At 33.6% G+C, this 21,612-nt stretch overlaps 2 protein-coding genes and 2 long non-coding RNA genes across 7 annotated transcripts; 1 reads left to right on the forward strand and 3 right to left on the reverse strand.

Moving 5' to 3' along the window:
* Positions 1-361: 361 nt before the first annotated feature.
* Positions 362-3,280, reverse strand: LOC144560106 (uncharacterized). 2 transcript variants are annotated; one of them, XR_013513328.1, is made up of 5 exons: positions 2,556-3,280; positions 2,121-2,331; positions 1,114-1,371; positions 770-857; positions 362-681 (listed from the first exon to the last, which is right to left on the reverse strand). It is a non-coding gene; the product is annotated as an uncharacterized LOC144560106 (long non-coding RNA). The 2 variants fall into 2 exon arrangements; XR_013513327.1 differs by having other exon boundaries at positions 770-1,371.
* Positions 3,281-3,356: 76 nt separating this feature from the next.
* Positions 3,357-6,330, reverse strand: LOC144560097 (putative disease resistance protein RGA3). The gene is made up of 2 exons (XM_078309250.1): positions 5,922-6,330; positions 3,357-5,258 (listed from the first exon to the last, which is right to left on the reverse strand). The coding sequence occupies exons 1-2, from the start codon at positions 6,279-6,281 to the stop codon at positions 4,101-4,103; spliced, it is 1,518 nt and encodes a 505-aa protein (XP_078165376.1). The 5' UTR covers positions 6,282-6,330; the 3' UTR covers positions 3,357-4,100.
* A 3,766-nt stretch (positions 6,331-10,096) lies between these two features.
* On the reverse strand, positions 10,097-17,840 carry LOC144560115 (putative cyclic nucleotide-gated ion channel 20, chloroplastic). 3 transcript variants are annotated; one of them, XM_078309271.1, is made up of 15 exons: positions 17,666-17,838; positions 17,453-17,559; positions 15,729-15,851; positions 15,017-15,237; positions 13,923-14,156; positions 13,652-13,750; positions 13,402-13,539; positions 12,890-13,147; positions 12,317-12,580; positions 12,080-12,225; positions 11,783-11,860; positions 11,535-11,667; positions 10,805-11,060; positions 10,575-10,734; positions 10,097-10,450 (listed from the first exon to the last, which is right to left on the reverse strand). In XM_078309271.1, exons 3-15 carry the CDS (start codon positions 15,820-15,822, stop codon positions 10,240-10,242), a joined length of 2,292 nt encoding a protein of 763 aa, XP_078165397.1. In that variant the 5' UTR covers positions 15,823-15,851; positions 17,453-17,559; positions 17,666-17,838; the 3' UTR covers positions 10,097-10,239. The 3 variants fall into 3 exon arrangements, with proteins under 3 accessions (XP_078165397.1, XP_078165406.1, XP_078165411.1); XM_078309280.1 differs by lacking the exon at positions 12,890-13,147 and having other exon boundaries at positions 17,666-17,840; XM_078309285.1 differs by lacking the exon at positions 15,729-15,851 and having other exon boundaries at positions 17,666-17,836.
* Positions 17,841-18,742: 902 nt separating this feature from the next.
* Positions 18,743-20,971, forward strand: LOC144568646 (uncharacterized). The gene is made up of 3 exons (XR_013515927.1): positions 18,743-19,321; positions 20,079-20,202; positions 20,672-20,971. It is a non-coding gene; the product is annotated as an uncharacterized LOC144568646 (long non-coding RNA).
* The last annotated feature ends 641 nt before the right edge of the window (positions 20,972-21,612 follow it).

Here is a 21,612-nt window from a genome sequence, read left to right on the forward strand (position 1 = left end):
GGACACAGTTGTACCAGTTTCGTACAGAGTGTTGATAGTTGCCAACCTGAACTGTTTGAGATTTGTCAAAAATCAGGTGTACAAAATACACAGATGATAGATGAACAAAAATAAAAAGAAAATCTAGTATATAATTTGAAGCTTCTTCGATTGAGGATATCTTTTTATTTTTATTTTTTATGTGGTGCTTGGAGTCTTGGACTTGTCATATATACTGTATGTTTTCTGGTATATAATAGACGAGTTCTCTAAAAAAAAAAGATGGAGAAAGAGTGACCTAGCTAGGGATTGATACCGGAAAAAAGGACTTAACAGGAAAGATTTCTATATACTGGTACAATAAAAAGGCGAAATCTGGTTCTGGAAAAGAATGTAGTATTAATTTCTCATGTCCACTAATTTCTGAAAACTCAATCCCATTAATTCCAACTGAAAGAATTACATACTTTTTCGTTTATTTAAAATTACTTCTAATACCAAGCAGTATTGTGAAAGAATTACAATTTAAAACTTTGAGCCTCCATTTTTGTAAATTTCAGTTTTTGTGTTTTGAAGCAATCAATATCCCAAGTATCTAGTATGAACAACACATGATGTACTGAACCAACCTACAAGGCTGTTCAAGCTCTTCAGATATGACAAGTCATTTTTCTGTAGAAGCTATACCAGTAACACACTTGCCTACATTTACCAGAAAACAACCAATCATTAAAGACAATATGACAAATTTTATTATATCAAGAAAATGGAATTATCAATTATTACATACATTTTATTTCCCTGGTTTTCTAGAGGAAATGGTGAACAAGTTCTCTTGTAGGCAAATATAGAGCCTCCATTTTTGTAAGTTCCCCAAACTTCAAGACACAGAACAACATGAAATAAAGTCAATCTTTGAAAATGCTACATCCAGTTCAATCAAATACCATGAATTAAAGGATGCAAAAAAACAAACACGAAAGAGGCCAATTCTAGTAACAACATCCACCCAAAGAATTTTCAAGTTCGATTACATCCATTGAGTGAGAACGGGACAACACTAAACACTTTCCAAATGAAGCCCTAAAAATGATATAAAAGATAAAGGAAAAAAGGTACACTGAAACATAAAACCTTAAAATGATAGAGCTAAGGTTTTACAAAACCTTAAAAGGATAGTTTGTCCACGGGCCGTCCCTTTCAATTCGAGGTTTGAACTGGTTAAAAAAATCTCTTGTGAATATTTAATGGGTTGATGCTCATAATTATCTGAAATAAATGAAACAAAATCATTTATAATTGTATAATATCACCAGATCATGAGCTTCTTCTCCACCTAAAAGAAGCACACTTGATGATCCTTAAGCATCCTCAATGGGCAAAATTTGTAATCTGCATCAAATTTCATATCTAAGTAAAAAAATACAAGAGAAACACAAGCCCCTCTTTGCATCTAGTTTAGGTTTTGCAATGGACCATATCCTACCTTTTTCTCTGTTTTTGTTTACTTTTATTCAGAGTTTCAAATACAGCCATTTGATTTATGAGGAGGGTTCAAATGCCTCCATTTTTTGTGCCTCCATCATGCCTCCATTTTTTAAAACTTTAATAACTCAAGATTTAAAACTTAAAAGTCAAAATAAAACCGTTAGATGTGATCTATGTTATTTTCTCTATGTGCTCATAAAAAATTATCACATTTCAATTTTGTTTTTATGTGAATCAATAAGTTCAAAAATCAATGTCTAGAAATCATCCAAATTAGTGCATTTTTTACAAGCTCTTGATGACAATCAAAATAAAATTGAAATGTCATAATTTTTTACATGTGCATAGATAAAATGATGTAGATCATATCCAATGGTTTTATTTTGATTTTTAAGTTTTAAATTTTGAATTATTAAAGTTTTAAAAAATGGAGGCATGGTGGAGGCACAAAAAATGGAGGCATTTGAACCCTCCTCTTGATTTATACTTCTAGATCTCTTCCGAAATTCAAGTCCATTATTTACAGCCTAGCAAAAAGGTCATTATGTTGAATCTTGAAACCAATAATGAGCAATTTGGTTCAGTTACAGTTCATGATGATGCTTTCCTCAAATATATAATGGCAAGATAGCAAATTAAGTAATAGAAAGTACATTGTAGGTAATGCTGTATGGCAAAAGCATCATTCCTTTAACCTAGGACCAGTGTTGTGAAATTTTGATTCAAGTGGTGAATTACTCGTGGTGCAGTAAATCCAAGTAACCACTAGGACTGTCAAAATCACTTCATCTTCATCTTCATCCTCATCTCCATCGGTTTCAGATTTGTCATCTCTCTCTTGCACATCTTCTTTGATTACCATTCCTTAAATTAAGATTTGAACTTTTAAATTTGGATTAAGACAACAAAGGTCACACTCTACTTGGCACCATATCATGCAAATTTCATCTTAAATATATGCACTATCCTTTATACAACCCAGTATAATTTAGAGGATAAACAGATATTGCATTTATCACAGCTTGTATGTAATAGTATCATCAGTTATCTATCAACAATATTATAAAAATATAGGAATTTGGAAGTACCTTGTAGATTATTCCATGTTGCAAGTACCACTCCTTTAACCGCAATTGGAGACCTCAACTTTGCAAGGTTCTACAGCAATTAACTCATCTGCTGATACTTTCAATTTGAAACAGTTTGAAATCTTCAAACTTCTGAGAGACGCAAGGTTTGTCAACCCCAACAATGAGCTCCCATATGGATTCTGGCGTCCATGCAATATCACATCATGAGATTCAACGGAGGGTCCCGTAACTGAGTTCAGATTCAGACAACTTACAATGGAAAGTTTGACCAAGGATTTCAGCTTTTGCATTCCAGTCATAGATACTAGCATCCAACATGCATAAATTTCCAATTCTTGAAGTTGTAATGGCAGGGACTCTGCTTCTAAGAATAGCAAACTATGACAGAAGGCAATTTTCAAACACCTTAGTTTGCATAGGCTACCAATCCATTCTGGAAATATCCTGCCACCATAACCATCTATTTGTAGCTTGGTAAGATTAGGGTGAGGCTCGAGACTAACCATCACCGAAAAACAACTTTGATCTTCAAGAAATATGTCCCGACCACTTTTAGTGATCAACATAAATCCACTGCCATCTATGAACCGAAAAGAATCCCCTGTCCATGATAGTATCAAGTGCTCCAAGTTTGCAAAATTCACAAGGTTAGCACATTGTACATCCATTAAATTGGTAATATTTCTCAATCCACATATACAAAGAGTTCCTCCCAAATCAGGAATATCCTTTAACCATCCTTTCACATTTGAGCTTCACCTTTACAGCTTGAATTCCTACAAATTTGCTCAAGCTAGGTGGTATATAACTCACACCAGTATTACTGATTTCTAGAGTTTGAAGATTTGTAAGCCTACCCATGTCACTAGGAAGCTCTTTAAGTAGCTCACAATAAATAATACTGAGTTTTCTCAAGGACTTTAACTGGCAAAGGGACCCAGGCAACACCTCGAGGCCACAACAATATTCGATTTGGAGCTCTTCTAAGCTAACTAGGTTTCCTATGTTGTTTGGTAACTCCTTAAATTTAGAGCAACTACTAATAAAGAGTTTCCTCAAGGCCTTCAATTGACAAAAGGACTCAGGCCATACCTTGAGGTTAAAACAACAACTAATTAACAGCTCTTCCAGGCTAATTAGATTTCCTACTTTAGCTGGCAACTGTTCGATATCAATATTCCTAAGAGTTAGATTTTGCAAGCTGTAGAGGGAGCATATGCATTCATGTAGCCTTTGAACGAACATATTCCTAATTGAAAGATAGCGAAGATGTTTCAAATCACCAATGGAGGAAAGAGATTCTAATTCACTGAAACTCCATAGTTCTAGAGCTCTTAATTTTGGTGCCATTGAAAGGTTAAAATTACAGAAAATGTTTTTTACATAATAGCCTGTAATGAGTGTCCGCAGAGCCGTGAATTTGTCAAAGGGAATTGGATGTAATAGGTTCACACCATCAGCTATATACAAATGGTACAATACATTAGGAAACCTTGGGAGGTTGATAACCTCAATTGAGTAACAACCATTTTCTGAATTGAATCATGCTAAATCATGAACTATATCATGCAACTTAAACTCTTGGCAAACAAAATCATTCCCCTCATTATAACCTTCTCTTTCAAAAAAGGACCTCTGGCATAGCTGCTGTACATATCCAAAACCAATCTCTTCTGCGGTCTTGTTTCCTTTGGACTCGATAAAATCATGGTACATCCATAATTTCACCAACTCTCCGACATTGTAATAGTAATTTTTAGGAAACATGGAACAATATTGAAAACAAGACTTTAGGTATAGAGGAAGGCGTGCGTAGCTTATTTGAAGAGATGGAAATATCTCATTGCTAGCATCGGACTCCCGTAGCTCACTTTCTAAAATCTCTCTCCAACTCTCTTCTTTTGCCTCATGCCTTAGAAGGCTAGCAATTGACTTCACAGCTAGGGGTAACATTCCACACTTGTTCATGATTTGCTTTCCAATTTCTACCAACTTCGGGTTGTTATTTTGTTGTACTCCACCAAATGCATAATGTTCGAACAATCGCCAACACTGTTCAGCTGATAAATGACCGATGTTGAATGTTGGCTCTGTTTGCATGATTCGCGCAACGTGATCATTCCTTGTAGTAACTAGGATTTTAACAAATGTTGCTGACATAAAAGGAGCCTGAAATTGATCCCAAAGATTATGTTTCTCATTCCAAACATCATCAAGAACCAAAAGTACTCTTTTCCCACTTATCTCTCTCAAAATTTTCTCTTGCAAAGTACTCAAATTTGTAAGACCACACTCATTTCCTGTAATGGACTCTAATAATTCTTTGGTGAGTCTTTCAGCATTGAAATTCTCTGATACGCATATCCACCCAAATTTATCAAACCTTTGTCGGATTCTTTGATCATTATAGGCAAGTTGTGCGAGGGTTGTTTTGCCAATGCCCCCCATACCAACAATTGCCATGACCGAAACAACATCATCACATTCAGAGGACAACAAATCAATCAACTTCTCCTTTTCCCTCTCTCGCCCAAAGATATTTGACTCAACTACAAAGTGGCTAGTTGGAGCTACCTGTAGTTCGTTGTTGCAATGCTTCGGCCCATCTCCCTCTGACAGTTGAAGTGCTATCCGATCATTCGCAATCTCATCAAATGTGCTCCTTATTTGTTGAATTCGATCAAGCATGCCATACGGAACCTGAAAAGTTCTATTTACCTTGAGAGTGTATTACCTACTATAATGTTCATGTACATAAATTATAATAGTTATATATTACAGGTCCTTGCTACACATGTGCAGTTGGCAATGTGGTTTATATGGACTCATCATATATCCTCTGGCATGCCATATGTCCAGCTGGTACCTTTTACTTGTATATCTCTACCTGGACCTCATAGTGCCGAAATTTTTATTAATTCAATTTCAAAAAAAAAAAAACACGTCTGAAATTAGAGAATTTGAAAAATACTAGAGCAGCCTCCAGAATTGGAGGCCCTCCAAAAACTTAAATATCAATATATTACAGTGCATTTTTGGATTTTTGGGGGGCCTAAAATGCAATTTGTGCTCTTCTAAGAATGGGGCCGCAGATTGAATTGGTGGCTTGGTATTTTTGAAATTCCATAGACAACGTGGTTTTTTGGTTTATTTATTTTTGGAATATGATATAAATAAAAATTTTGGCTCATAGTGAGTGTGAGACTATGAGTAGACATTTCATATTCTGCATAATAGTTCCAAAAGCTTACATTTTTTTGTCATTAACAAGGGAATTAGAAATTACAATTTTTTTGTTTTGTCCTGAACTTCATGAGCAGTTCCATTTACTCTAACAGTAAGACATTAAATAAAATTAGTTACCTGAATTAGCTTCATTTTAGGAGAAACTGGTGGAGAAGCATCTCTTCCCTCAACTTGTGCCTGTAAGATGTCATAGTGGTACTCACCCAACACATCCTCTGCATCATACAAAACACCCTTGAGCTCCTTCAACCAGAGCTTGACTGACAAGTCTCCGATCTCCCTTTGCTCTGCATCGTAGAGTGTGGCCTTGATCCGCTCCAACATCCTCATCAATTTCTCCAATTCAGCCTTCATTTGATGGTTTTGATTTAAATGAGGAGATGAGGAAGAAGACGGGGCTTGTGTAGATGCAATGATAGAAGGCAACAAATTGGCACCTAAAGAGAGAAGGTTGGAAATCATTCCTCTTAGACCCATGGATCTAAAATTGCTAAGTCTCTTCTCTTGTTTCTCTCTGTGTTGATATGAAACAATACATATGATAGATAAAATATGTGGAGAAGACTAGGAGTCAACTCCATAAATATGTGGTTGTAGTATCATTAATTGTCATCTTTGTTGCCAAACAAAAAAAATAAAAAATATAAATTTGTGTTGGATAAAAGAGGCGATCAAGAATTCTGAGTTAAATTTTTATTAATTTTAAAAGTTTAATATAAATAATAGTATATTTGTATAATGAGCAGGGTTAATCTGTGCTCTCCCAAAAATAGAGCCACAAATTAAATTGGTGGTCCTGATATTTTTGGAATTCCATAAATATGTGGTTGTAGTATATTTGTATACACTATTGGTTTTTGTGCACCAATTATATCCCATATCTTTATCTATGTTTTCAAAGTTCAAACAGTTGATCTGAATCTCTCAACATGATGTTCATATTAAAATATGCTTAGAGATTAAATTATATAATTTTTAGAATTTTTGTACTATTATTTTAGATAGGTTTAAAATTATTATTTTTTGATGATTCAGAAACAATGATTTTGTACCTATAAAAAAGCAAAAATTCAAAAAAATTAAAATTTATTCTCTAAGTACATTTTAATATGCATATGATATTGAGCTGTTATGATCGACTGTTTTAAATTTGAGAACGAAAATAAAGATTTGAAATATGATTGGAACACAAAACTAATGGTGGATTTAATAATTGCGTTTTAGAAGAGTCCGGCTAGTATGACATCAGTGTCACATGACACTAACTTCAAAATTGATTGAATAGACTTCAAACGACTAATCCAAACTGTTCAAACCAATTTACTTTATGAGTGATGTGTTTACATGCAAACTTTTTATATTTTCGAGTTATTTTAGTATCAAACCAAGCGGTAAAAAAATTAAAAATTGAATGTATTAAAATTAACTTAAAAACTCGTACATTTGACCGCTTGACTTGATACCAAATAAATTCAAAAAGTTATAAATTTTACATGTAAACGCACAACTAATAAAGTAGATCGGTTTGAATGGTTTGGATTTACCGTTTGAAATCAATTCGATAGGTTTTGAAGTTGACGTTATATAGAATAAAAAAATATTGATATTCGATAGGTTTTGAAGCTAGACTCGTTTTAGAATATGGGAAGGAAAAAATCGTGTGAAAGCGCCAAGGAAAGCATCATGTAGTTCTTATGTGGCGCTATATGTGTGTACTGTGTATGGAGGTAATGAGGTATACTCAGTGTTAGATTCTACTTTCTTTTATTTTAATATATCCATTTAGAATTTTATGAAAATTAAATTAAACACTATTCTTTTCGAAAGATTAATGTTTTTTTTGTCTAAAATCTAAATACATAATAATAGTTTAACAAACCTGCAGAGATTTCAATGCAAACATTCAAGTTTGTGTCTTATGAGACCAAAAAAAAATGTAAACACATGTATTAATTCGACAATTTCAAATTTGGTCTCATATTTAGTCTATACACATTGAGATGAGTACACCAGATTTAATTAGATTCATAGGACGGTTTGTAATTTTAGTTTCGCACAAATTTTAATGTGAATCAAATTAATGACTCGGACAGAGTCGAATTCGTATTCTCTGCATTAACTCAATAGGAAATCTTTTGAGTTAATACATCTGGACAATCCGATCCATTTTAAAATTCGTATAAACTAGATCCGTATTAATATTGAAAAACTCATATGTTAAAATCAGACACTTGAAAATCAAACGACTAAAATACATTAACTCAAAAGATACCCTTTTGAGTTAATGCAGAGGATATATACATGTTTAACTGAGCCTCATCATATACACCCTGCTCCCTTTAAAGTCATGTGTTTTTACTTTAGCAACAATTACTACTGTGTGGAAAACAAGATTAATGCTGTTAATTTTATTTAGAAGAGGGTTTTTAAGGGAAAATTTTCAGTGTGCCCATCAAAAATTTTAAAATAGCCAATTTCCCCATAAAATTACCATAATATCCAATATACCCATAAAAAAATAACTTTATTTCATCTATACCCTTTTATTTAGTTATTTTAAAAATTGAACTGACTAATAAGCCCTTGATATTAAACTAGAGGTGTCCATATACCTATACATAATTAAATTTACAAGAGATCGAATAAGAAATGGAAAACTGTGTGTGTCTAATATTTTATGCCTTTCTTCCTTCGGTGCTAAAAAAAACATCTCTATCGTATCTCTCTCTGCTCCGTGTCTTGCTCTTTCCCTCTCTAGTTCAGTAATTTGGCAATTTAGCTTTCAAGCTTCCAATACTCACTTTAGGTTTCGAAGGTCATAACCTAAACAATTGGTTCCTCAAGCATATCTCAAGGAAAGCCTTACAGGATCCACATTCCCTAACCAACCTAGCAAGAAGGATTGTACTTAAGGGTAGCAATGCAATTGGATGAAAATTGAGTAAAAATTGTTAGTTAGATGTGAGAAGAGATGGGCATGGAACGGTACTGGTATTAGGAGGTGTATTAGAGATGTCATCACTACTGTAACCGAATTGGTTAGCTGTAATTGATTATGGTTAGAACTATGGTTAACAAATGTAATAGATTATTGGGATTATAGTTAGCGTTGTAACAGAAAGGATTAAGGCAATAACAGTGGCTATATATAGATGAATTTAATCACCTTGTAAACACACAATCAATACAATACCATTTCATTTCTACTTCTCTCTTTTCTATTATCAAAGCTTATAACTGGTATGACACTGTTCACAGCATGGTACCGGTACCAATCAGCGGATTTGAAGGTACCAATGCAAATGGATGGAAACTAGGTTTAAATTGTAATTTAGATGTGAAACAGAGATGTCATGGCATGGTACTGGTACGATTCAAGGTCATGGCATGACACTGTTCACTGCATTAATCTCTTTTAGACTATCTAGTTTTTACTTCTTTTCTAGGAATTAAGTGTAATTTCAGATTTTCTACTTTTCTGGTTTATTGCATTAGGCTAGCTTGAAGTATTGTTTTCTATTTCTCTAGAACATGGACTTATGCTATGTAATTTCTATTGATTAGTGAGCATGCCTCAGCGGGCCTTTCCCTAAAAAAAGTTCTATATGCATTTAGCAGGTAGGAGTAAAAAAAAATTCCTGAGGAATCTTGAATCAATCCGTGCATTTCGTTTTTCTGAAAAATTGCATAGTTGTTTTTTCTATTTGCTGAGAGACACGTGACAGAACTGGGGCTGAGAGAGCCACGCGAGGTACTTGGTCTAAAAGAGGAAGAAACAATTAGAGATAATGGACCCTCCAGTTTAAATTCAAGGTTATATTGGTCAGATTAGTTTTTTTAATAATAAAATAAAGGATTAAATGAATAAAAGGGGATAGAAGGAATAAGGTTAATTTTTTATGGGTATATTGGATATTAAGGTGATTTTATGGGAAAATTGGCTATTTCAAAAATTTAGATGGGCACACTGGAAATTTTCCCTTTTTTTAAATATCTAACATTAAATAAAAATTAATAGAAATATTCATGATTTTTGAAGAATTATACAAGTGCCCAAACCACCGAGAATTTCGACGGCTTACTTTTTATCTAGACAGCTAGGATTCTCGTCAGTCCAGAAAAAAAAGTGGACAGTTGAGACTCTCAGCATTCAGAACATAATGTTTTTTTATTTCTTAGATTCTTGTCCGAAACCAACCGAATGTTTTCGATTTATATATTGTTTTTATTTAATTAGAAATTTTTATGATTTTTTTTCACATTTCTTTGAAAAAAGATGAAATACTATAGAATTTAATTTAATTAAGACTGTGATAAATTACTCGGATCAATATTTTTATGTCAGGATTTTTTGCAGTAGTAAGAAAAATTAAAATATTGCTTTGTGTATTACAAGAAAAAAATAAAAAATATTTCTTCGTGTTTTGCTGTTTGATCAAGGCCTCTTTCTATTCCTCCGCTGTTTGAAGTGCCACTTTATCCATGCTACTTGGATAATATTCGCAGCTCTCTCTCTCGAATATGGTAACGTGTTTTGCTGTTTGATCAAGCGCCTCTTTCTATTCCTCTGCTGTTTGAAGTGCCACTTTATCCATGCTACTTGGATAATATTCGCAGCACTCTCTCTCAAATTTTGGGACTTGTTCCTTTGCAGGCAAATAAAATAAGATAATTCTTATCATATACAATTTTATAAGGTTTCCTCATAAGTAAAACTTCAAAAATAGAATTGTTATATTGAATAAAAACAAAATGCTAGGATAAATTTACCTAACTGCCATTTGGACACCAGGGTTGCATAGGACACCAGAGACAGAGATGGCTTGATCTATATCATCTGCTCGTAATACCAACACCTCAACATTTGTGAGAGACGTAATAGTCTTTTCCGAAATTAAGCGCAATCCCTGGTATCTGTTCTTACCTCCCACTGTAAAATAGAAAAACATTGTTTTTAAATTTCAAATTTACCCCTAAGAGAGAGAAGGTTATAAAGGTACCTTTATAATGGCCTAAAGACAGTTGTTCTATGCACCAGGTGATGAGCTCCTCGCCAAACACATCACCTTTGCTCAACCTGGAAATATCTCCACTCCTGTGTTTACATTCCAACGTACCCCTCACTATGAATACAAACTTATCTATGTGGTCCCCATCGTCAACTAAGTGGCTCCCCATTGGGTACAGCTTTCGTCTTAGTTTATCAGTTATAGCATCAAAAAAATTTTGATCATGTACCTCAGTTAATATCCCCACCTGCATTTACTGCTTTATTAGGTGTGAATTTCACAGAATTGTTATTATAAATGCTTTTAGTTCTGAACAAGTTATTCTGGTTCTGGGCTAATCAAGTCCAACATCAGTATGGTCTGTGGGCTGGTCATACATTTTTTCTCTGCTGAGAATTTAGATCGAATCTTTTCATTATTTATGATGCAAACAGTGGTTTATGGCGGATTGAACAACAAAGGAAAATAATTAAAGACTCTCAAGTACAGTCAGACGAGGCTACCGGTCAGAGGCCTGGTAAGATATATAGTTATATACCATTAAGTACAAGCACAGCCCGTAGCAGTAATTCTGGAATTTCAATATAGTTATATAGGGAAGCTCAGCTGACATAAACCCAAGCCAAATTTTGGTGATCAAAATCTTAACATGATGACCGAAGGACAAGCACCATGCAAAGAACAATTAAAAATATTACATTAACATTCACAAAACACAGACCTTATTTTGCAAACGAATATAAAGCCAGCGGCGTATATCTTTTTGAAGGTTATCTGGCAAGTTCAACAGCAACTCTTCGTCATTCAATCCACGAGTGGTTCTCCAGATCAATCTCTCAGCTTCTCTTACTCTCCTACAAATTCATAAAGGCCGAAGTGTAAATCAGCTCTGTATTACAACATTAGTCCGTTTTCATCCATACACATCAGTAACATATAGTACCATATTCAAATTACTTATGTACATACTCTCTCAAATCATCAGATAGACCCATGTTACGCATCCACTGCTCCATATCACGCTTCTTTTGTTGCATCTCCAGTCTCCTGGAAACAGATGTACCCCAAATTATTAATGTTGAATATATATTATACCAATGTATACAAATTACGGAAAACTTGAAACAAAATAAAAAATGATTTGATATTCATACGCATTCCTGCGTACCATATTATCTCTCAAAAAGGGAAAATAGGTAGAAAAGACAGAAGTGGCAGGCAGGAGAAAATCGATTTTGCCAAACAGAAAATGAAAGAAATGTCAACCTTCTTTGAAGGGCTTGAAGGATGTTTTGCACGTTGCCGATTAGCAAAGCGAAGAGTAGCAGACCGATACCACCAATGGCCATTGTAAAAAGTACTTCCCAAAAAAAATAACTAGGCGTTTCATTCCCAGCTAATGTGCTTATTTGCTAAAATTTGAAAGCAATAACAAAGTTATTTACATTTGCAAATACGAATAAACAAGAAGAGATCGAAACACAGAAGGCTGTAATATTCTACCTGAAATCCCCAAAATAAGGAGTAGATGTATCGGGTAATCACACTGTCCTTGGTAGTTAAAGGAACGGCCAGCTGATAAATTCCATAAGAAAACTGGTCCGAAGTAGAATCCAAACAATTACTAGATTTATCATAGTCTCTCCATTGTTGTCTAAATTGCTGACGAAAGTTATCAATGTCTCCCCCAGTCCCACAAGCTATCAGGGATGAACAAAGCGTCTTGTTGAAGCTGCCACAAGTGTCAAGAAGACATTGCCGAACCCTCTAAAAGTGAGAAATAAGAAAGAAATATTTATCATGTAAATATATTTTCTCTTATAATGCAAAAAGGAGAAAGTTGAGGCTGCTCTGTGTAGGAATTTTAGCAATATAACTATATAAGTATATAACATCTATGGATCTACCCACATAGGTTGCATAAAGGCTCGTAGATGTGTTCGCCCATATTTGCAAACGGGGAGGCATATGCAATGGAGCCACAAATTTTCATGTAAATTACCTTAGTTTTCTTCTTATTATTTGAAGTAATGAGGCTACAGAGACTGGTGCTTAAACATAAATCCAACAACTAACCTGAAATCCAAAAAGGTACCAGGCAGAACCAACAACATGACCGGCTAGCACAAACATGAGAAGGTTAACTACAAAATTGGTCCAAGCTGACTCAGATATGAAGCCCCTAGAAGATTGTCCACCAGGCAGTGGCAGGAATCTGAACGTTCTGGGGATATACTGAAGCAATTGGAAAAAGACGATGGTAGGCAACGTATATTTTGAATAGTTTTCTGCAGAAGGCCGAATATACTTTGGGATGACCACCAAATTCAGCACCTGTGTGGAATATATATACACATATATGGCAACAAAACGTAAGCAAGTATATTGCATTGATAAGAAACTTATTAGTCTGTGTAGTCATATTATGGGCTTTTAGCCTTTTACCAGCAATGGAGCATGACAAAAGATAATTTGGTAATCCATGAAAAAATGGTGATGAACAATAAAGAATATATACAAGGTCAACTAAAGTGGAAAAAAACAACAACAATCTTGAATGCTTCTTCATAAGATTATATATGACTTACCTGAGGAAGTGGAAGAACAAGAAAGAGATCAAATATAAAATATCCGCGCAGATAATGAAGTGCAATTTTCCCATGTTCTTCAACCAGCTGACCTCCAAGAACAGCTGTCCAATCAGAAGCAACATATGCTAGTTTAAACTGAAAGAAAAATGGTAATGTTATATATGTAAGTACCTAAATAGGGATTCACTACATTTCACTTGGATTACTTCAATTATTTTGGGTTTTTGTAAACAAAATTTGAAAACACCTGAACAAGCATGTGTAGAAGATAAATAAAATCAGTGATGCTCCTAACTACCGCAATCGCTATTCCAACGGACCAATTTAGCACCATACATTTATTTGTCTGAATAAGAAAAAAGTGTACGAACAAGTGAGCACAATTCATGAGCACCTTACTTTTTACTTAATTAAAAGGAAAAGAACAGTGTGATATATAATATTTCAGTATTTGTTTCACTTTACTTTAATCATAATAAAAAAATAAAAAAAAGAAGGGGTGAAAGAGAAATATGCACCTTCTCGACAGAGAGTAGAAAGAAAAAAAAGGGGTCAATAAAAATGGCTACAAGGGATGATATATCGAAAAATTGATTCCATTGCTTAATAAATTTAGAATGTGGATCCACGATCGGGAGGGACGATAAAACATCTACAATTGCCTTTTTTGCCCATCCATGAATGTTATGCAACTGCAAAACAATGTGCTTTTTTGCCCGTCGATGAACATCACTGTATCGCATGTTATGCAACTGCAAAACAACATAAGAAGACAACATATAAGTCACGGAAAATTAGCATACAGCTGGAAGAACACGCCGGATAATGATGGGGACACACATAACTTGCATCTATTAAATATGCTATGAGTTTCTATCTTCATTTTCGCATAACATGCACCCCTGTAAGGATTCCTGGAATTTTTTAATGCAGGATGGCCCAATCATTGGTCACAGTCTGCATTTAACTATTTGTACAGTCATGTCCAAAAACACTTTTCTTTGGATTACCATCCTTCAAGAGAATAGGAGATATATTTGTTCAAGGAAATTTAAAACAATAAAATATTCATGATTGCAAATAAGAAAATGTTGGATAAGCCTAGCTACAAGATGATTAATTCCTATTCTTGTTTACTTCAGTAACTGCAACAAATAAAATATGTGCTTGGATGAAGAAATTTAAAAGATTTGTTATGTTAGTGAATATGGACAATTGGCTTAGATACAAATTCTTATAAAAGTATTCATCGAAGATTAATACTTGATTTGTTACAATAAAGTAACTCCAAACAGTGTGCTTTTCTTCTCTTAGAACACTATTTTGCCTTAACACTCATTGAGTGAGACTGGAATATACAAGTCTGAAACAGGACAGAACAGAGTTTGCTATGTTTATTTCCACAGTGAAAACTCAGAACAGCTTCAGCACAATCAAGACAAAACAAAACCCAGTTTATGATAGGCAATTATTGTAAACTGAAACAATGAATTTTTCAGCCTATATTAAAGCTTTATTCCCATCCAAAAAATAATAAATCAACAAAATGAGGGCTCTAAATCACAACTGAAAATTAGGAGCAAACAAATAAATAAATATATAAAAGAGGTACCTTCCTAATACGAAAAGCATAGGATCTGGATAAAGTTCTCTTTCTCGAAGCATCCAGGCATTCAGTAAAATCAGGCTGGTCACACACCGGAAGCAAGCCCGACTTTAACAAATGATCATTTTTCTTGACATGGTCATGGAACGAATCACTGCTCGGTATATTGATTGTATGGTTTCCCTGAGGAAATGGTGTGGGTAGGCTCTTTCTTCTCTTGAAACTTTCTGTTAAGGAATGGTAAATATTGCTTACTATATTTATGTGTATTACATGGCAGGATTTGTTATAAGGCAAGTATGTGCTAGTGTGAAACAACAAGGGCAGGAGATCTTTCTCAAATAAGAATATCGGATCAATGAAATATGGGAGCAAAAGAATATGACATCTTCTGGATTTATTTCTTGTTTTTAGTTCTCTTGTATTAGGAAATTATCATGCTAGATATACAGAAAAATCCTTGTGATACTTTATTATTTTACCTATGCTGATGGGTATAAAAAAGGATCAATGCCTAGGTTGTGTAAAAAATATACAATGTACTAAATTCTTCTGAGCAAAAAAATTGGAAGGGATAGGGAGATTTCTGGGAGTGTGGTGTCTTTCTTCTTTTCTCTTGTCTTTTATAAAGTTTTGTTTCAATTTCTAGGGGTGCACTCATGGGTACAAACTCGGGTGGCGATTGTGTCTGTAAGGGACATGAATTAATGGAACACACCTGAGGAACTCGGCATGAAGGTCTCGTCTGATTGTCTTGACATGGATGCACTTCTCATGGTAAATTGCTTTAATTCAATATTTTTGGATAACATCGGAACACTGTCTTTATCACTTTAAACCCCTGGGAAATAGGAAGGTGAGAAAAGAACAACAAACTGAGGTACTATTGGAATCGTTTTCCATAGTTGATATTAGCTAACTATTTTTACCCCTGGGAATAGCGCGATTACGTTCTTGAGAAAGTCAACAAGTAGGAATGTAACTGTCTACAATTCTAAAACAATTGGATATATTTATATAATATAATACTGTTTAATTATTTTTCCTTGGCATGCCAATTAGATATTTTCAGTCCTTGTAGCTGATCATTTGAAAAGACATTTCATCATTAATGTGTCTTCAAACCAGCTTTGATTTGAGTAATTTCACAATAATTTGACTTAATTTATTTGGCTTGCATTTGGTTATGGTAGAGGGTTGACTAGGAGCTCGTGAGGCTGAAAGCCTGAAACCATTTTCTGATTTTCGACTCAGAGAGGACATTATGTTACCCGTTACCGATTTTAGTCTAACATATTCATATGTGCGATGTTGGAAGACAATATAATTTAATAAATTAATACAAATATATTATAAATGAAAACAATGATGTGAAGTAATTATTAAGGGACTGTATATACGGTTAAGTGGACTGTATATACGGTTAAGTGCGTACATAGCCATATATAGTTAAATGCGCATAATGTAATTTTATATTTTTAATTGATAATGGTGGATAGGAATTATGCGTTAATGTTTATATTATTTATCATTAAATAATTAATAAATTAAGAATTCCGTTTTTATATAATAATATTTGCTTATATCCATTTTTATATACAATATGGTGTGACGTGGGCTATAACCAAGACCTCGGTTCAATTTCATAGCCCACTTCACTTCATGAGCCCATGCAATTTCATTGCCATGAGGTACCTGAACCAATGTGCCATGCAAATACATATAGAAGAGAGCGAGGATCAGAAGAAGATTAAGAAAAAGGATAGAGGATATTCTGGGTTGTATCGGTAATGGATAAAAAATGTGTTAATTAGGAGATCTGAGATAACATTTTAATCTCTTAGCCATCACTACATTTTCACAAATTAACGGTAAACTTAACAACAGAGTGACAGCAGAACATATCACCTCTTTCTTCATCGTTCTCTAATTGCCTCTGATTGCCCTTAATGGAAATGGGATCCTAAAATGCAATTAACTGCAGATTCTTTATATAATTTTCTCTCCTTTAGAGGTATTCACCTTCCTTTTGCTGATATGGTCGGATCTTTCTATTTATCGCAACATTTGGAACCTCTACTAGCTCTAAAATGTCTAGTGGGGAGGTTCATACATTTAATGCGGTGTTGAATATGGTCCACTAGTTTCATTTGGGCTACCAAATCCGGTCATATTGGGTCTTGCGGGTACTCACGCTAAGCAAATTTTTATATAATATGGTTGTTTGTTTACATGTCCTCAGATGATATGTTCGTCATAGCAAATTAAAGTTAATAAAAATAAGTTAATTTTATCTTCACATTCGTGACAACTTCGTGAAATACTCTCCAAACTAAAGCGAGACATGTTGATGTAATCAAGGTAACTAAGGATTGATATTATGTAGTAACAGATAAACAAGTGGAATTCATAAATACTGTTCACGTAGTTTTCTTGACTGACCTAGTTATCTTACTATCTTCAAGGTCTCGGCATCCAACAGGAGACGCTTTTAACTGTTCAAGCCAGAGAGGGAGAAGCTGGTGCGCGCATTCCTTTCAGTAAATTAACTGTTCAAGCCAAAGCAAGACTAGTTGAAGTAATCAAGGTCACAAAGGGTATTATCTAGTTCAAATAAGTAATAATTGTAATGCATCAATAAAATCCATGACTGACCTTGCTAGCTTACTATATTCAAAGTGACAGCACTAGTATTCCGGGCAGGCGATTGATAACTAACTACTCTTTCGTTATCTTCTACAATATCCAGAAAATTTCTACTGGGATAGAGGAAGAGGTTGGTGAATTCCTTTCATTACCAAATTGATAGGAAAGACTTAGCTTAAACTATGCTGACTTGTTGAAAAGTACCCCTAAGGTGGGAAAAGAAGTTTATCTTATCCGATAAAGACACTGGATGACTTGTTTGACTGGATCCTGTTCACAAATAATTCTCATTCTTTCTTTTCTGAAACAGTTCCTCAATTAACGCTAAATAGCAAGAATTTAGAAAAATTAAGACATCATTGAGATAAAGAAGAACAGGAGAATTGGAAAAAAAAAATATATTAATTGCAAAATCCAATTCTCACAATTTGCAGCTAATTTATAACTGAATAATAACAAAAGAAAATTATAATAATGTCATTCTTCTAACAACTAACGCCCTGGACAGAAGAAATTTGTCGCCAGAGTGTTTGAATTGCTTTACATTAGCATACAAGCTAGGTCAAAAATACAATTATACAAATTGAATGAACAGAGGAGGCATGCATATTCGAAACCTCGTACAAAAATGTGTATTTCTCAAGTTTCCACCCAAATAAATCACAAGAAGCTTATAAAAAAAAGATACTTCTTTTGTAATGCAAATTTACTCTTGCTGGTATCCAAAAGTCCAACTAATATTCATTTCTGGCAACTTGCCACCAATATAAGTAAAAGTAATATTCATTTCTCGTACATTGTAAATACAACAAGTGTAACATACCAATTTTTGAATATTGGAAAACTTTATTTGACTTCAAATAAAATCTGTTTAAAAATAGAAATCATAAATTTTAAAGGATAATTATAAAAATTTCTCATTTCAATATTTTGAAAAGTTTTACTCTAGCCTTAGATATTTTCATTGTAATATGGTGTTAGTTAAAATCTTGGTAATTATGAAGTTCAAGTAATTTTCAAAAATGCAAAGGAGCTAATTGGAAACCTACTAATCATTTAGTTGAGAACAATATATAATACAGTATATTTATTTATTTTAAGTTCAAGAATTTTATTTAGGGACACATGGCACGGCCTCTACTTTTCTATTATCAAATTTTTCATTTTTGTCACCACTAACCCAACCTCATTTCCACTCACGTGTCACCCTCTCTTCACTCCACATGTTATTACTAATTTTGTTTTACCCTTTTCTCCATAATGCTATAATATATTTCCTATTTTTCTTTATTCTCCCCAATGAGCATTTTTTTTTTCTGGTTGAGTCCGCACAATACTTTCCTTCCGCCCACACAATCTCACTTCCATTATATCTTATTTCCCTTGGTGTACTGGAGATTGAAATTGGAAGTAATTTGTTAGAAGGACGCGGCTAAAGTGCAACCAAAGCACGGAAGAAGAGAAGATAGGTGGTGATGCCGATAATTACAACAATAGATGAATGAGGCGGAGACGCTTGCAACACGTCGACCTCTTCGAGCATGACGAATTCTTCCTTTTGATAATACGGCATAAGGATGAACATTGCATGATGGTAATAAGCAGGACTATCGGATGTGTCTATGCCATAGTGATGCGTTATTTATTGAGCTCGACATTTCTAAGGTGCGTGTTTCGAGTTATTCTCAAATTCCTTCAACTCATTGTTGTTGTTTGCTTGTTAATTTCCTTGTTTGATGTTGATGCTTGCTTGATTGTTAATTAGTTGTGGTTAGGTTTCTGATTATGCTTTTGAATTACATAGCTTGAATGCATGAGTTGTTATGAGGAGCATAATGTAATTTCTAGAATTGAATTGTGACTTCACTTAAAGAGTTTAGTTAGAAACATGAGTTCATAATCAAATCCATGGCATGTAATATTAGGCAAGATCACATTTTATGAAAAGAAAGCAGGATATCAAAATGGCAATTGGTTCTTTCACGTGAGTTTATAGTTAAAGTATGTGCTATTGTTATTTTTTTTAGATTGAAGCATAAAGATGCATGATAATATATTTTAATAGGAAAATAGGAAAATGAAGCGATACTAAATTTAGAATGTACTTTTGAACATGAGTTTATTTATATACATGACATATCCTAGCTAGGAGGAAAATTCATATTTAAAAAAAATATAAAGATAGTGGTTTTGTAAAATGAGTACATAATTAAATTATGTGTTACAACTTTAAATTGCATTACATAGCTAGGTACATGAAATGAATCGAATCAATTATTTTAACAGTATTTAAAACATGATTTGGTTAATGTGATTGCTATTTTATTTATGATTGATTGTTGTTTTCATGTTGTTTGTTGGGTTATAGTTATATACTTGTTATGGTTTTGAACTATGTATGGCATAAATGCTGGAATTTCAGGGCCCTGTAATTCCTTCCGGGATTATAGCAGATTCGGACTCCCCGTTTCCTCCTCTGTCGGTTCTTTCTCCACCAGTGGTGCCAGTCCCTCCTTCATGCAAGCTTCTCCGCCAGCAGTTTGAAGGTAATAGAAATCAGTAATAAGATTATGAGCTCGATCCCATGAGACTCGACATATCCTGATCTGAACCTGAAAAATCTGAAACCTAGCAAAATCGGCAAAATAACCTAGTCTATTGAAAATCAAATCATGCTAAATCATGAGGATATAGCAAAGTTTCAAGGCTATTGCAAAGAATCTGATCGATTTGCCCGAATGGTTGTATTTCATATATGCATCTAACAGTACCTTGTATGAACACCTACACTGTAAGTTGCATTTTGATCGATGTTTTGGTTTTCAATTTTTGGCCAAATTTTCTATAGTATTTACCATATCGATAGTTTGTCCATACTTTTAGAGAGAGAGGATGGGTTACATTTATCTTGGATATGTAAAATCAACATTTAAACTTAATAAAAAAAACCTCTGCAACTTCAAATCCAGATTATATAAGTATTGTTTTGGTAATTTTGGTGGTTTTTTTATGCAGAAAATGCAAGTTTGTCTGAAGCAAGCATGAAGGATGAAACTTCAGACTTATATGGCTAAGAAGGCTATTTTGATATTTTTGTTGAAATTTTGGTTACATAATGAAGATGAAAAATATGAGTCAATCAGATTTAGTGTCATTGTTGTACTTAGTATGCTTTAGCTTGTATTTAGGATTCAACCTTAGTAATGATGATGTATCATTAATATGGTTTAGTATTGTAGCTTGAATGCAGCAATTGAAGTGTAATGGTTAATCACAGCTTGTATGAACTTGAATGTAGCAATTACTTTTTACTGTTGTCAATTGTCAATCTAATGCAACAAAAAAGCACAATATTTCTTTAAAATGTGAACTTACTGCATGGAAAAAATTGGTACAAGTACATGGCATAAACAGATGCATTGATATAAATGAGAAAAGCATCATGTATTCAACAAAAAAACAGATGCATTATACATAGTCAGGTAATTAAAATGAGAACTGTAAATTATTGAACAAAAACAGATACATTTAACCCATATGGATTGAACTTGTATCAGTAGTGAAATTTCTTGGTTTAATTTCCAGTTAGTGATGTGTAATAAGAAGCTAACACAGTCATTAAATAATTTGAATTTTTTTCATAATTAACATAAATGCAAAAAAATAGTATTAATAAAAACAAAGAAAAGCCACAACAATCAACAGTATGACTTCATTAAAATAAAATTTGAGATGAAAATGACAATTACTTGTACCATTAAAATTAACAGGAAAATAACTCCAGTCTCAAAACAGATTAAAAAGCAATATACCATCCTTAACAACTAGTAATTACATGAAACATACTTAGAAACAAAAGACAAGCACTAGTGATTATATTAAAAAAAGCCCTAATTCATATTCACTCTCAAATTCACAATAATTTTCACATTCGGGCGATGCAGATGATTGTCCTT

This window comes from Carex rostrata, chromosome 1 (genome assembly GCF_964058835.1).
Source record: "Carex rostrata chromosome 1, lpCarRost1.2, whole genome shotgun sequence".
Classification (NCBI taxonomy): domain Eukaryota; kingdom Viridiplantae; phylum Streptophyta; class Magnoliopsida; order Poales; family Cyperaceae; genus Carex; species Carex rostrata.

What these genes read in the sequence shown, in the direction of transcription:
- LOC144560097 (XM_078309250.1), bottom strand. Translation starts at nt 6,281, where the DNA reads ATGGGTCTAAGAGGAATGATTTCCAACCTTCTCTCTTTAGGTGCCAAT. An exon ending in CTAAAATGAAGCTAATTCAG is followed by an intron (nt 5,259 to 5,921) that starts GTAACTAATTTT and finishes AGAACTTTTCAG; the next exon opens with GTTCCGTATGGCATGCTTGA.
- LOC144560115 (XM_078309271.1), bottom strand. Translation starts at nt 15,822, where the DNA reads ATGTTATCCAAAAATATTGAATTAAAGCAATTTACCATGAGAAGTGCA. An exon ending in CTTCATGCCGAGTTCCTCAG is followed by an intron (nt 15,238 to 15,728) that starts GTGTGTTCCATT and finishes ATTCCTTAACAG; the next exon opens with AAAGTTTCAAGAGAAGAAAG. An exon ending in ATGCTTTTCGTATTAGGAAG is followed by an intron (nt 14,157 to 15,016) that starts GTACCTCTTTTA and finishes GTTGTTTTGCAG; the next exon opens with TTGCATAACATGCGATACAG.